Consider the following 15,501-nt stretch of genomic DNA (forward strand, 5'->3'; position numbering starts at 1 on the left):
TGCTTCTGTGTCTGATGTCCCATTCGCCGAGGTCCTCCGCCTTGGCCGCCAGGGCAGTCGGGGTCACGGTGTGCCACGGCTCAGATCTCTCAGCTGTGGGAAGCACTCCACCTGCTCCGCCTTTGGCAGAAAAACCAACCGGAGAGCGCTTTCCTTCCCACTCACGTGGCAGAGGTCTCTGTTCCTGAGTTTTAAACAATAATAAAGAGAAAAAAGCAAATCCCTGTAGTAAGAAACCAGACTTTTCAAACGAAACATTTTATTGTAAATAGCTCTTCATAGGTATTCCTCGTGCTTCATTCCCACCCACCCTAGTTTCTGTTGTTTGTTTTGATTTTTTTTTTTTAAATGATGTTTATTTCAGGACTAGTGTTTCCATGGGGTGTGGTGTTACATTAAAATGACCCCCCTGCACAGCAGGGGTAGAATGGTTCTTTGTAACTTTGGTTCCATGCCCAAGACACATCTTTGTGTGATCTGCTGAATCTGTTTCCATGGTTGATTTGTTTTTTGCCTTCACAATATATGTTTATAGTTCTTTTCTTCTGGCTTGACATGTACACGTTTCATTAAATGCAGCATATATTGTAGATTTTTCACCAGGGTCATGTAGGAACTGTCAAGTAAGAAACCTTGAATAATGGCTTTAAAATACACAGTTGTAGTCCTGGCTACAGGGTAGTTCTTAGCTTTTGATCTCTCTCTCTCACTGCTGTAAACATTTCTGCCATCTTTGAAGGTTTAGAAGCATTTGTCTCTCTGGGGTTTTATCCGTGTTTTCGGTTACTCTGTAAAACAGAGGGAATATTCTTTAATCACCATTTCTGTCAATAGCGGAAACAGAAGAAAAAAAACAAAATGCTTTTAAGAAAAAAAATATTCTTTACCACCTCTTTGAGCTGTATGATCTTATGCAAGTTACATAAAGAAGGTATCTAAGCTTAATTACATTCATTTCAAATGAGAAACTAGACTATGTCAAAGGTTGTTGCAACATAATGCATCTAAAGCAATAAACAGTTCTTGCCTCACAGTAAGTGGCCTGAAACATTAGGTATCATTAGTACCTTTCCCTCCGGGCCTTCCAAGGTGAGGCCTGAAGAAACTCAATTGAATCATTATGCCCCAAATATTAATTTAAAATATTATTTTAAAAGCAGTTCTGGCCTGGACAGTGTGGCTCAGTGGTTGAGTATCAACCTTTGAACCAAGAGGTCACCAGGTCGAATACTGGTCAGGGCACTTGCCCAGGTTGTGGGCTGGATCCTTAGTAGGGGGCCACAGGAGGCAGCCAATCAATGACTCTCTCTCATCATTGATATTTCTATTTCTCTATCCCTCTCCCTTCCTCTCTAAAATCAATAAAAGCTTTTTTTTTTTAAAAGCAGGTCTGTCTGTGCCTGTCAGCGACTTCCTTTGATGTCACATTTCCACCCCAACAATTGTATCCGGTGGAAGCCTCCACTCTAAGTCCTGACCTGAGGATTCCCTATGAAGTTTGTCACACAGGTTTCCTGGTTGATCCAAGGTATGTCCCTGAAAAGGTACTTCTCTGGGCTATGCCAGTCAGCACTCCTGGCCCTGTTCCTCTTTAAATCCACGTGTCTGGGTTTCACTTGGGTAGACGTTTAGGACATAGTGTTTCCTTCAAGAAAAGCTTTGAGTCTGAATGACATGGACGGAGAAAATGGGATTCCCATGTTCTCACTGTATGTCTGTCCAAGGACAAGTTATTTAACTTCTCTAAGCCTTAACTTCCCCATCTGTATAATGAAGATACTGATTCCGTAGCGGGATTTTACTGGCGCCTAGGAATGGTGACCAAGATCTGAAGTGATGGGACAGGAGGCACTTAGCACTTTCGGTGCTCCATTTAGAGGCAAATGAAAGGTTCAAAGAAACTCCCGCCATACGCCATACGTGAGGGCCAGAAGTATTTGGAATTCACATTTGCAGAGCCACTTGGTCTGCTCCAAAAGACCAGATTCAACTGCAATAATGGAGGGATAGAGCCCCAGAGGGGAACCGTAGTTAGGAAGCGCAGTGGTTGAGATGAGAGCGCACTGTGGCAGGGAGGGGAGTACCAAAAGGCACAATGAGAGATCGGCGGTACTTGTACAAAGGAGACTCGCGTTCTACTGCTCCACTACAGAGCAGTGCCCATCTTCCTTTGTCTATCTGTGCAGAGAACTGCAGGGGGATGATGGGCAGAGACCGGAGCAATAGCTTCCTCCCCAGCAAGAAGCTGTGACTGGGACCCCCATGGTGGCATCCAGAGTGGCAGTGGGCGAGCTGGGGCCTCCATCAGTGAGGGAACAGTGCAGTGAGCATGTTCTGCACAGCTTCTGAGGAGCTCAGACCTATGTCCCCCTAATGATCAGTCTTTCATCACCTCCCTTCAAAAGGACATTGAGACCTGGTCGGTAATATCCAGAGGAACAGCATTGGCCCCCATTGGAATGGAGAGGCCTGACCCCCTGCCCTGCTTCCTCTTCCCTGCCCTCCAGAGGAGCTGAGCCCTGAGGAGGGAAGGGAACGAGCCCTCTTAGAGCCAGAGCTTCCTCCCCCCATCCCTACCCCTCCCCCCCCCCCCCACCACCACAGCATAAGGGAAGAAGTGAGATTAAACAGAGGCAAAGATAGAATTTTTAATCTGAGCTAGAATTCTAAGAACTGAAGGTGACTAAAAATTTTGGGAACCAACCTAAGAGTCAACTAAAGGACAAAAGAGGGAAATAAGGCAGAAGCTGAGTTTAAGCTATGTTTTGAGAAATATAGATTATGTTCATATTTACATCCTACTGGGATGAGAGTTCTAAATAACTAGTTACGGCTATAATATTCCCATATTCTCTGGTAAATAAGAAAACTGGTCTCAATGTATATAAAAGGTACTGTAAGGTGTGTACATGTATATGTGTATGTATAGTGTATGTGTGTGTTTGTATATTTAAAATATGTATGCAAACTTTCAACTCATACACTTTCAGAGATAAATCCTAAATTCTGTTTCAAATCGCACATGTATAATTTCTGTCTTTCATGTTTGTCATGAAAATCCATTTGAGTAAAACTATGTTGGTTTTAAAAAGACAAATGGACTTGCCCAGGCTGGGTGGCTCAGTTGGTTGGAGTGTCGTCCTATACACCAAAAGGTTTAGGGTTAGATCTCTCAGACAGGGCATGTACAATCAACCAATTGATTTCTCTCTCATATTGATATTTTTCTCTCTCTCTTCCTCTCCCTTCCTCTCTCTAAAATCAATAAACATATATGCAGGTGAGGATTTAAAATAATAATACAAATGGACTTAAAGGCAGTCTGCAAAAATGTTACATTTCTGTAAATTGAGTAACCTTAAGGCTGCACACTCTAAACTACTCAGCTGTTCTCCTGTGTATACTTTATACCACCCAGATATACTGCTACTTAATTTGCTATATTATTAATACTGTTTTTTTTTTATTTAACAGATAATTACTAAGTGTCAATTAAGGGCTATTCCGGAGGAAAAGCAATTCAAATTTTGTACAGTTCTCAAGGGATTACAAGGTATAGCGAGGAGGGCCTTGTAATTTCAAAACCCACTTAGTGGGAAGTACCACACACATCAGGGAGGATGCCTCTGGTTGCTGATATACATGAACATAAATGATGCTCAGAATGTGAGAGAAATGCCCTCTTTCATTTGTGAGGCAGTAGTGTGGTGGTTAAAAGTGGTCTCTAAAATGAGGCTGTCCAGGTACAAATCCTAGGCCTGAGAATTGTAGCTGTGTGGACTTGGGAAAGTTACAAGCTACAGTTCCTCCAACTGGTAAACAAAACAAAAATAACAACTAAAGCAACTAATTATGAGAATCAAATGAGCTGATGGAAGTAGAAGTGCCTTGAATATCGTGAAATTCTGCACATTTGGGGCAATTTGCTGTTATCACCTGGTTTATAGGGGATTTTGTGCGGATATGTGTATCTGTTGCTTAACACAGTACCTGCCACGTTAAGTGTTCGCCATGATTGATGTCCATGTGCAAACCTACTCCTTTCCCACCTGGTATTCATTTATAAAGTTGGAATTTTCTTTCCTAACCCCCCATGTAGTACTTGTGTCTCATGAACTTTATTTGCCTGTTTATTTATTGTTCTTTGGGGGAGGGCTGCTTGTTTTTCTGACGCTCTGAATGTTTGATCCTTTCTTAGAGAATCTCACCCATTTCACTTAAGATATTCTCATTCAATTTGAGAGACTCAGCCCTCTTCTTTATGTGATGCAAGGCTACCAGCCTTCATGTCAGATGAAGGGTATCTGTCAGCCTGTGAAGAAAATATTTTGGATGGAATCAAGCCAAAGAGTTGGTTATAGGAAGACATAACTTTCTGGGCACATCTGCCTAACTCCCTTGTACACGCCGAAGCCCTTCTGCTTGTGTGTTCCGCCTGCAGGTCGCCAAGTTGATGCTCATGGAAAAAGAGCGTGTCTCTCCTCCACTTTAGAAAAGGTTAAATAACATGAGGTCCAGGAAAGATCCTTGACTAATATAACTTAATCGGATAACCAGAGCTGTCACAGGCCGTGATAAATGTATTGAGAAGAGCAGCTAGCCTGTTCTCATTTTTAAGCGATGGTATTGAGATTTGTGGTCTCCATACCTGGGTGGACATCAGAATCACCTGATGTGTTTGTTAAAAGTATAGATCAATCCTTGCTCTCTCTCCCACTATCTACCCAGTAATCTGCTTCATTAAGTTAAGTCACAGGAAGACCATAGAATCTTTATTTGAAATGGCATTGAGAATCACTGTCTATGACTACTTAGACATGGACTTGATTTAGCAATAATAAGACTATTCTATTTTCTCCCTCTAAATTGACATTGACAATAATCTTATTTGAAAACCCAAGATCCAATTTTACTTTCCTGAGTTTTGATGAAGAAAGATGGGGAGAAAGAGTTAAATCAATCATTTATTAGTTTGTTAGGATTCACAGATATCAGAAATTTCAAACTGGAAAAGATACTGAAAATATATTTCTTCATTTTGAAGATATGGAAGCAACTCCCTGTGTAATGATTACGATGAGAAGACTGAGATCCATAGACATCGTGATTCCCAAAGCAAATCTGTTAACTAGAAACAAAATCTTGATTCTCACTATACTTCCCCAATAAACACCCAACTAGATTGGACCCATTTCTCATTTTATGGCATCTAAGCTAATCAAACCATGTGCATTTTTTTAAACATGGGCCTAATAACTACATGTATATACCTATCAGAAACCACATTTTGAGAATTAAATGGAATCTTACCTTTAAGAGGCACCTTGACATCAAGGCCATAGAATAAAGGCAAGAGAGAAGAACAAGAATAGAAACAGAAACTGCAGAAGAAAAAGAAGAAGATTATGTAAATCTGAATTTCTGTAGTGCTATTCAGGTAGTACAAACCTCAGCTTTCCACATTGTTCATCTGGTCACTTCTCACATAACACCAAGTAGCTTTTTTTTCAAAAAATCATACCTTTTACTTGTCTACTGGCAAAGCAACATAATGAATAACTAACTGGTGTGCAGTTAACATTGACTCATACATTTTAGAATTCTGAGAGGGTCTTACAGATAATTGTGTAAGCCCTTAATTGTATAAGTACAGAAAAAAAGCACAGATCATTTCATCAATAGACTAATTTCATGGCATAGTTCAGTTTAGAGCATGGACCTCCCAAGTCTTACTCTATTATATGTTATTGTCTCATTTTTAATGCATGGAAGATTATTTCAAAAACACAAAATATGATCAGAGCATACACTTAATCACTCAATGCTGTCATTGATTGGTTACTGTGTTAGGTTTTAGGACTAAGGCTCATCTGGAAGAACAGTAATATGTAGGGTAAACCTATGACAAATTAACCACAGTGGGATACCCCAGAGAGGGAAATGGGATACTATCAGTAATTACACCAGGGCAACAGGTGTAAACTGGGTCTGTCCTGCACCAGTGGGTTTGTGTGGCCATCCTATTGGTGTGACATCTGCCTATTCATCGGTGACACTTTGGATAATGAATATACGATGCGGTTCCAGCCTTCATGCTTCTCAGATAGATCTCACTTTACTTGACCTCCAGAAGTTAAATGAAACCTGATTTGTTTATCTTCACCAAGAATCTTCACTAGAGATGCAGATAGTTGATGGACCAACAGATCTTGTGTAGCACTAGTATATAACCAACTCTATACTAATTATAACAGGTCACAGGTGAGGTCAGTTTTTTCCAATACTGAGTTCTTCAGTGATTTACTCTTACAGAGGCAGGAAGTCTTTGCCTTGTATTCAATCTCTAGGAGCATTCTGTTGCAAGGCTCCCTATATGGCATGTACAGCATTCTCATATTAGGGGAATGTTATTTGCATATTCCTTTAATGTCACTGTTTAGAAGGCTCTTGCTTCACTATGGCAAAGTGTATGAATAAGTTGTAAACATGGTGTTAAGAGCCATGTAGCAGTGACTATTCTATTAGTCTAAAACGCAGAAACGGTCCTTTTTATTTCACTCCTTGAAGATGAAGAGGGGTATGGTGGCACCTGTCACAGGAGAGGACGGAGAAGGAGAGGAATGGGAGGCTTCCACTATTCCCAGGAGAAGGTCAGATATCAGCACTACCTCTCGGGCATGAATGAAGAGATGCCCAACCGCTCAGCCTGTAATGAGATTCTTAGTCTACGCAGTGTGGTGGGCAGACCTCTGGTCCTGGTTAGCCATGGAGTCATTATACAATCTTGGGAAAGTTGTCTAATCTCTGGGTTCTTGTTTTATTAAGGGGATCATTATTTTCGCTGTGTCTGAATCACAGAATAATTATGAGAATCAAATGAGCTGATGGAAGTGGAAGTGCTTTGGATATGGTGAAAAGCTGCACATTTTGGGCAATTTTGCTGTTTGCTGTTATCCCCTGATTTGTATCAATGGTGTGCATGGGAATTAGGAACAAAGAAAGGATATTTTATGTACCTTGAGAAGGTGTTCAAGTATTCCAAGGAAAAGAGTGGAGACTATCTCTGACATAAGTGATCTTTAGCATTTTTACTAGGCTTGTAGATGAGTAGAACTGAGGTCAAGTGAATAGAAGAATAGAAGGTGCTCATCTCTCATTCAAACTCTAATCAGAAACAAGCTAGGTTATTTTTGAAGTGACTTAATTTACTCCTATATGTGGTATATGTTGCTTTGATAACTAAAGAATCCATATTTTCTGTTAAGTATATTATCTCATTATCATAAATGTTTAGGAAGGTCAGATCCATAAAATGAAAAGCTCACATGGAATTCTGAACTAAACATAATCTTAATCTCCCTCCTCCCAACATTATGGGGTTTATTAAGAGAATGGCCACTGGGGTAACATTTGTAGATTTAAAAAAAAAAATCCTGTGTTTGTTTTCCTCAGTTGGATGGGAACTGAACTGAACTAAAGTTTCTGGGGGCAGAACAGTCTTAGCTGTGATTTTGTCCTTGAGCCAGCCCCAGGGCTGTTTAAGGATTAGCAGAGAGAATGACTAGAGCCAAGAACTCGCCATTCAAAAATGTAGAAACTGGAAGACATCGCGTGTCCTCTGACAACCGGGCTGTAGGGAAATCCTGCCTTTTGTGGGTCTTCTTGCCAAAAACTTGGGAAATGAGACTAAGTCCTTGTTTAACTTTGCCTCATTCAATCCTGCAGAACTAAATAGCACACTTCTGAAATGAGGAAAATTTAAATTTAAAAATTTGCAGAAGTATACTTTACATTTGGTACTTTAAAAATGTATACTTTTAAATTTGACTTTCTTACTGTTTTCACCAACCACTAATTTGTTCCTCATGGAGAGGAGGTGAATGCAAGTGTTATCATCCCTATTCTATAGACACGGCTTAGACACAGGGGGTCTTACCCCACGTCAAATAAGTACCTGAAGACCGGCCTACATAAGAATCCAGGTGCTGATGGTCTGGCTAATAGCTCCCCTCCAGCTCCATCTGAACTTACATATGTAGACAACTACAGAAGCAACTTGGGATGAACCAGGTTCTAACCATAGTCTCAGAAATGCCACATGGTTTGCTATTTTCTTCTTGGGTGACTATGGAAGATACAGGAAAGCGTTATATTATTTTGCGATGTAGGGATCAGGCAGCTACTTCGAGCCCATCAGATTGGAACTCAGGGAAAACCTCTCGCAATCTTCGCTGTGTTCCTCAGCAGGCGCTCCTGGCATCACCGGAAGGATAACTTTTTGTTGTGCCAGACTGTTTAATTCATCGCAGAGCTTGTTGAGCACCCCTGCACAAGTGCCCCTTCTCCCACCACACACATCTGCAAATGTCCTCTTTAAGAAAGACTATGCTTTAACCCCCCAAAAGTGCTGGCTCGCTTGGAAGAAGCAGTGATTTTTCTAGACCACTGGGGGAAATGACATGAGGAAATGACAGGAGGGCATAATTATCATATGTCAATCTACATTTATGAATTTGTTTTTGAAGTGAAACTGCAGGATCAGGAACGAAGGGCTTTTTATGAGTAATAATGGGATTTTTTAAAAGGCGCTAAACATATTTTTAAAAGAAAGCAGAATAACAAAACTCAAAAGAAATGTTTGAAAAGGAAATAAAGATGAAGAAGAGGAAACTGAGGAGAGAAAACACTTACAGAAAAGAATGGGAATCAACACAAAACACAAAATACCTCGGGCAGCACCTACTCTGGGATCCTGGTGCCTGACTCAAGGTGAGGCCTAGGACTATACAGCTGCCTACGCAAAGTAGACAGTACCCGAGACAAAAGAAAGGACACACACAGTGAGTGGAAGTGGCATTAATTTCTGATTATAAAGTAAAGTTAAAATAGATGTTGACCTTAACACCTACCTTTTCCTCTAAGTCCTTTATCTGTCTTTTCTGGATGTCTGTTTTATCTTCTAAGTCACGGATTCTCTGGAGAAAGAAGAAAAAGGAAAAGCATTAGTGGGCATTAAGTTGAACCAAAAGATTGTTCTCCAACCTAAAACAGTCAGCTTTCTATAAAAACATCAGCAATAGTATTAGCAACTGGAAATATCACATACACATTTTTTTCACACCCAATTGCTGCATTTTCAAAATCACCGGCACCTGTGGTGGAAGTGATTTGCTAACCCTCTCTACTGGGTCTATCCCTGCAGACCCTTTCCTCACGAGAGATACAGTCCCCACCCATTCTGCTTGGGCTTGACCATGGGACCGGTGTTGGCGGGTGGGATGTGACTTGTGGAATGCTGCCTCCTCGCAGGGACAGTGTGAATCAGAACTAGTGAACAAGAAACAAACGTCGTTGTAAACCATTTGGATTAAGATTTTTGGTTGGTTGTTACTACAGTAAAAACTGGATAAAGCTAACACAAATGCAAACAAGCCCATTGGTTTTTGCTAACCTTTCTTTTCAACCTTATTTTAACTCTGTTTCAGGAAGGAATTTCCTCACAAAACACAACTGGCCAGTTCTCATAATACATAGTAGAGATTACACTTCCATAAAAATTTCAAGGAGGGAACTGATAAATCAGGGAAAAAGCAAACATGAAAAAAATAACCCAACTAATCCTGAAGACAATAAAGTTCCAGGACTATTTTGAATTTGTCTGTCAACTAGACAAATGGCTTCAGAGTTCCCTGTTATCTTGGAGAGTCTGTGAGCCGCAAAGCTCCGGGCTATATCTGAGGTGTGCTAAATGCCAAGTTGCCCACGCACTGTTCTTATTGATGTTATCAAACAACCCCTTTTCCTCTTCCACTCACCTTGATCTCTGATGACCACATGATTCCTTCTTCTTGTAGAGCCCATCTGGATTTTATACCAGTTGCTTGTTACAGCTTCTGCGTGACAAACGCTATATAGCCTGGCACTTCCAATTCTGGAATTCTTATGGAATCTGCCTTTGACCTTTTCCTCACCTTCTAAGCTAAGACATAAACTAAGAGTTGGATGAAGAATCTGGGCTATAAATGAATATTGGGTGTCCATTTTGAACCTCGCTGGTGTAGATGAATCACAAATCACACACAACTCAAGCTGCATCCGTCAGTTAGGAAAGTGGTTACGCGCAGTGGCCTTGGGGTCAGGTGGACCTGCGCTGCAATTCTGGTTTTGTTGCTTACTATCCGTGTCATCTTGGGCAAACCATTTAAGCGCTCTTACTTCAGAATCATTCTCTCTTGAATTGGGATATTAAGGATATTTGCCTTCGTGGGCTCTTTTGTAGATTAAATGAAATGATGTGAGTAGAGCCCTTAGTTTACTTGCTGACACGCAGCAAATGCCCGAAGTAAGTGGCATCTTCCAAGCTTTGTTGCTGTTTGTTCTGGGAATAAAGGGAAAGGACCCTGTGTTCTTTCACCCCATTCAGATTGTGTGATCAGACTAGGTATGGGCTGGGCTGAGTAACAGGAGGAAAGCATTAGTCTTGTCCTGGAGGAAGTCCTGCCTCCCTGCATAACAGGGAGAATCAGGCTCCATGAGAGTCAAAGGGTATTTCGTGACAAAGCAGTTGTAGAAACAGTAGTAAAATGCAGTGCTTCTACAACACCCATTTTCTTAAGATGGAAGCATTACAAAACAGTTCTCCCTTATCTAAAGGTAAGCAGAAAACAAAAGTGATTTATTTTACTCTGAAAATAGCGTCTCACTCCTGGGCTTCTCCACACCCATACGCAGCACTGTGTACTTGGTACTGAGTCCCACTTGCTTAGTACCAACCCTACGCAGAAGTCACTCATCCTCACCTGGTGGGCTTGCTGCAAGAGCTCCATTCTCTCCTGAAGGATCTGACAGTCATATTCTCGGCTCTTCCTCAGCATCTGCCGCCGTAGCTTCTCTACCGCCGTCCTCAGCTCCTCTTGCTGTTTCTCACTCAGCAGTTCGCCAAACTTGATAACAGTTTCTTGCTGCAGAGCATTGTACAAAGTAGCTTCTAGTTCCTGGATTCTCTGGCAAATAAAATGAGAAAAGTCTAACTTTGGAATTGAGCATTTTCTATGTGGTGTGTGAGTGTACACATACGTGTGTGTATGGGAAGAGATGTGTTACGTTAGTCTTACAGGATCATAGCAATTAGATTCATTTCATAGTTTTTTCAAACTAACTACCCATATAATAATCCCCTTTATAAGAGTCCATAAGGATCATTTATCCAATATGTTAACTTCTTAGATGATGAGAAATTTGTTGTTTTTCTTGGACAGCTTTCATTTTTAAAACGTTCTTACTTTGTTATAATAACTGTACATTCTTCTATTCTGAAATGTAGCTGAAAATAAGTTTGTTTTCTCTTCCATTTGACAGCCCTTCAAACATTTAAAGACATCTATTATAGTGGCCACATTTTTAGGAATAAGTATTGAAAAGTGGTCAAAGTTGGAATAAAATACTTGAAACTAGAGGTAAATTTAATGCACAAAATGCAACGACCCTTCCACATGACAGACCTCTGTACCTGAAGATGGCTTTATAATCCCCATATTTCTTCTTAAAATAAAAATCAGGAAATATGATCTAAAAATGGCCTGGAGTCTCTGGAATTGGTCTGTTTTTAAAAATATATTTTTATTGATTTCAGAGAGTAAGGGAGAGGGACAGAGAGATAGAAACATCACTGATGAGAGAGAATCATTGATTGGTTGCTTCCTGCACATTCCGATCTGGGGGATCGAGCCTGCAACCCGGACATGTGCCCTGACTAGGAATCGAAATGTGCCCTCCAGGTTCATATATCGACACTCAACCACTGAGCCACACCGCCTGGGCAAGTCTTCTCTTTTTTTAGATGAAGAGTCTACTCTTCCTTACATCTCAGTTTTGGATTTTTTTGAAATATGTTTCAGACACAGTTGCCAAAATCTACAGTCTTGTTCCCTGTGACTTTGACAGAGGTAAACAGACATGCCCTGGTGAGGGATGTTTTCCTAACTCTTGTCATAGATTATGCAGATCTCAGCTTTTTAAAGTTAAGTACTGTTGTCTGAATGAGTATACACAGCCTAATTGTTTTATGTACAGGTAGAGGAGGCAAGGATAAAGGGTAGAAAGGAGGGAAAGAATCATTTCCTTCTTTATTCTCTAGTGACCAACTCATTCTCTCTTTTCCCCATCAAGTAATGCTCAGAACCTCTTATTCATCTTGGAGGGGAAATACCAATTTATCTTTGTTATGAGCAGAAACTAAGTGCTTCACTCTTTTCCCAAAAGTGACTCAGGCTGCTTCCAGGAAAGCATTAGAAAAACTTCTACAAGCAACTCCCTGAAATGTTCCTCTTCTAAGTTTGCTCTTTTCTATTGAGTCATTGTTGTGGATTAATGATGGGGGGTTTGCATATGGACAGAAGAAATGCAAGCTCTCGTCCAATATTAGGAATTGCTTGTTATGACTTTTGTACAGGAGAGTGAGTTAAGCGTGCTCCTCACTCAGCATGATCTGTGGGAGAGAAGGAATAGCCGATTTACTGATACAGCTTTGCTTATGGTGGCTGGATTATGGTAGTTAAGACCACAATGTCTGCAGTCAGATCTAAACACTACCTACTTATCAGTTTGGGCAGATTCCTTATGTCCTCATATGTAATACAGGAATAATATCACCTATACCTCTTAGGGTTGTTGTGGGAAATAAGTGAATTAAAAATGTATATAACAAACATTAAAGACTTTATTAGTCTACCACTAAATTAGGCTCCCCAAAGGATTTAATTCATTTTCTCTTTAATCTACATGGCCATCCAGTCTGTCTTTCATTAAAATATTATATAAGGTGATATACATTTAATTAAAAATTTTAAAGTAAAATTAAATATTTATTAAGGATTATAAGAATATTTTAATATTACAGCAAAGAGCTAGAGATATATTTTCTAAAATAAGAATTGGAAACCACTGAATAAATAAACCATTGCACGCTATGGCCTATTTGAGTATGTGGCATGACAAATTAAATCAGATGTTTTCCTCCATAGTATTTGATGTAAACACTCTGAGTCTCTTGAGTGCTTGCTGTACCTACCATATATGCTTGGTCCAGAGCTTGTTTTCTGTAGTCTAGTTCTTCCTCCAGATAGCCTTTGATTTTGCAGAATTGTTCCTATAAAAAAGGGCCATGTTGATAAATAGAGTCAGCTTAGTTAACCAGAAAGTGATATATAATCATATTGATCAGTGTTTTCTCTAATTCCATCACAAGACAAATCACCAGTATTTGTAGGGTCATCGATTTTGTCTGTTAGGGAAATAGTTCAACTTTCAGCGTCTCACACAGACAATGTGAAAATCAATGGAAAGAAGCACAAAAGACATAATGAACAATGCTTTAAAGGATTTTTATGCCAATCCAAGAGTGTAGATTTTGATAAGATAAATGTTCACTAATAAGTATATCTGTGCAAATATATTATGATAGTGTATTTAGGTAAGGATGTTATGAAATGTAATTTAGCAGAGTTGGATAATGAAAAACTCATCTGATGACATCTGTGTATGATTAGCAAACACAAAGATAGATAAGAATTCAGAGAGGGGCGGCGATCCCACCCACCACCACAATGCTACTTAATGGGTGTCTGTTCCTGAGGCAGAGCCAGTAGGAGCTAGAGACAAATCTAATGTTCCCTTGAGTCCTCAGCTTCTGTGTGCCTCTCAGATTGTGCACATTTTCCCATTAGTATTTAAAAATATATCTTTGTGTATAATACAGCCCCAAGTACAGTCAGTTATTTCTTTGTGTGTATGACTGCCTTCAGTACATAACTGCCTGCAAGACCCATTTTCCTGGTGACTGTCCTGAGTACCTCTGAGCTCCAATGCCTAGAACAGTGCACAGTACAGGTTGAATGTGTAATTAATATTTGTGCATTTAAAGAGTTTTCAAGGGTATTTTTAATATAAACAGTTCTTGACGATTTCTGGGAACTTTGTTCCACAGTGAGCAAACAAAATAATGGAAGGCTATAAACTTTCATCACTGCCAAATAAAACTGGTGGAAAGCAGTCATTTCCCATTGGCCTGTTCAATTTCCCTTTAATTTTTATGATACCTCATCTTTGTACTCACCATGTCACTTTCCAATTCCATCATTTTCTGGTGCAGGGCAGCTTCTGCTCCTTCGATTTGCTGGATCCACTGAACAAGACAAAAGTGTTCAATGACTCCTTGGTATGGTGTATATGGTGCTCTCTACTGAGGTGCTTAGTCAGTTCCCCTTATATATCAGGAAGCAGACTAAGAACTGAAATGAAAACTTGGTGCATTTTATCTCTTAGTTCAGAAATTAGACTATAGTTTTCCATTCATTCATTCATTCATTCAACAAACGTATTCATTGATATCTACTATGTGCCAGGCAACGTGCTAGCTGTGATGGTAACCAAAACATTTTTTTTGCCCAACAACACATTCTTGCCCGCATGGAGAACACCATGGCAAGCTTTCTTGGGAAGTGACAATTGCACTGGAGTCTGAACAATGAGTCAAAGGTGATTAGGCAAAAATGAGGGGCAATTTCCAACCAGAAGGGATGTCCAATTCTCCATGGTTGGGGGGAGCATGATGAAAAGAAGAATGCCAAGTGAGACTGGAGAATTAGCAATTTTTTAATATATAAAGTAGTACAGCTACTAGTAAATGTTAACCAATCATTTTTGTTGAGTAGAGACATTTTAAAGCACATAAAAAGAACTTAGAAAATTTTCTTAACACTTAAAACATATAATTCTGTTATGTGACATTGATGTTAGCATTGAACAATTCCCTGAATAAATTTCGACTTTGAATATTATGGTATGAACCTACCACACATGTAATTTAAAAGAACAAGTCTTATACTGTGTCTCTACCAAGTTAAACATCAGCTTATCCCTTCAGGAGGTAATCGGGCATAATAATTAAGTGTGTAGGTTCTAGAAGCACACTACTTTGGGTCTAAATCCCAATTCTAGCTTTTCATGGTTCTGTGGACTTGAAAGGTTACCTGATTTCTCTAAAAGCCTCAACTTCCTTATCTGTAATATGGGATCAATAATAATAATATGAAGATTAAAAGATCTATTTCATGTAACTAGGGAGAGCAAATCCCAGATATCATTTCACAAGTAAATTCCTCAATACGTATCCCTAACAGATAAGGCCTTTTTTAATTAAAAAGAGAAAAAAAAGCATAACCACAAGGCCATTTCCACATTTTGAAAAATTAACATTAACATTGTTGTCTGGTACCTGGTCCATATTAAAATTTCCCCAACTGTCAGCAAAATGTCCTTTTTATTACGCTTGGTTTGCTTGAATCAGGATGCCAATAAAGGTCATTTCACTATTTCTTTTCTTTTTCCTAATCCTCACCCGAGGATATTTTTTCACTGATTTTTAGAGAGAGTGGAAGAGAGACGGAAAGACAGAGAGAAATATCGATATGAGAGAAACACATTGATTGGTTGCCTCCTGTA

The 15,501-nt window shown here is 39.7% G+C and overlaps 1 protein-coding gene across 4 annotated transcripts in view; it reads right to left on the reverse strand.

The window, feature by feature from the left end:
* Window positions 1-242: 242 nt before the first annotated feature.
* Window positions 243-15,501, reverse strand: part of JAKMIP2 (janus kinase and microtubule interacting protein 2) — a 127,323-nt gene continuing 112,064 nt past the window's right edge. For 3 of the 4 annotated variants that reach the window (XM_059698795.1, XM_059698796.1, XM_059698793.1), the window contains 6 exons: window positions 14,114-14,182; window positions 13,070-13,147; window positions 10,800-11,003; window positions 8,910-8,975; window positions 5,311-5,381; window positions 243-788 (listed from right to left, as the gene is read on the reverse strand). In XM_059698795.1, the coding sequence (XP_059554778.1) occupies window positions 5,331-5,381; window positions 8,910-8,975; window positions 10,800-11,003; window positions 13,070-13,147; window positions 14,114-14,182 (468 nt within the window). In that variant the 3' untranslated portion in view covers window positions 243-788; window positions 5,311-5,330. The remainder of the gene's footprint in view (window positions 789-5,310; window positions 5,382-8,909; window positions 8,976-10,799; window positions 11,004-13,069; window positions 13,148-14,113; window positions 14,183-15,501) is intronic. The other variant, XM_059698794.1, reaches the window with a different exon arrangement.

This window comes from Myotis daubentonii, chromosome 5 (genome assembly GCF_963259705.1).
Source record: "Myotis daubentonii chromosome 5, mMyoDau2.1, whole genome shotgun sequence".
Lineage (NCBI taxonomy): Eukaryota > Metazoa > Chordata > Mammalia > Chiroptera > Vespertilionidae > Myotis > Myotis daubentonii.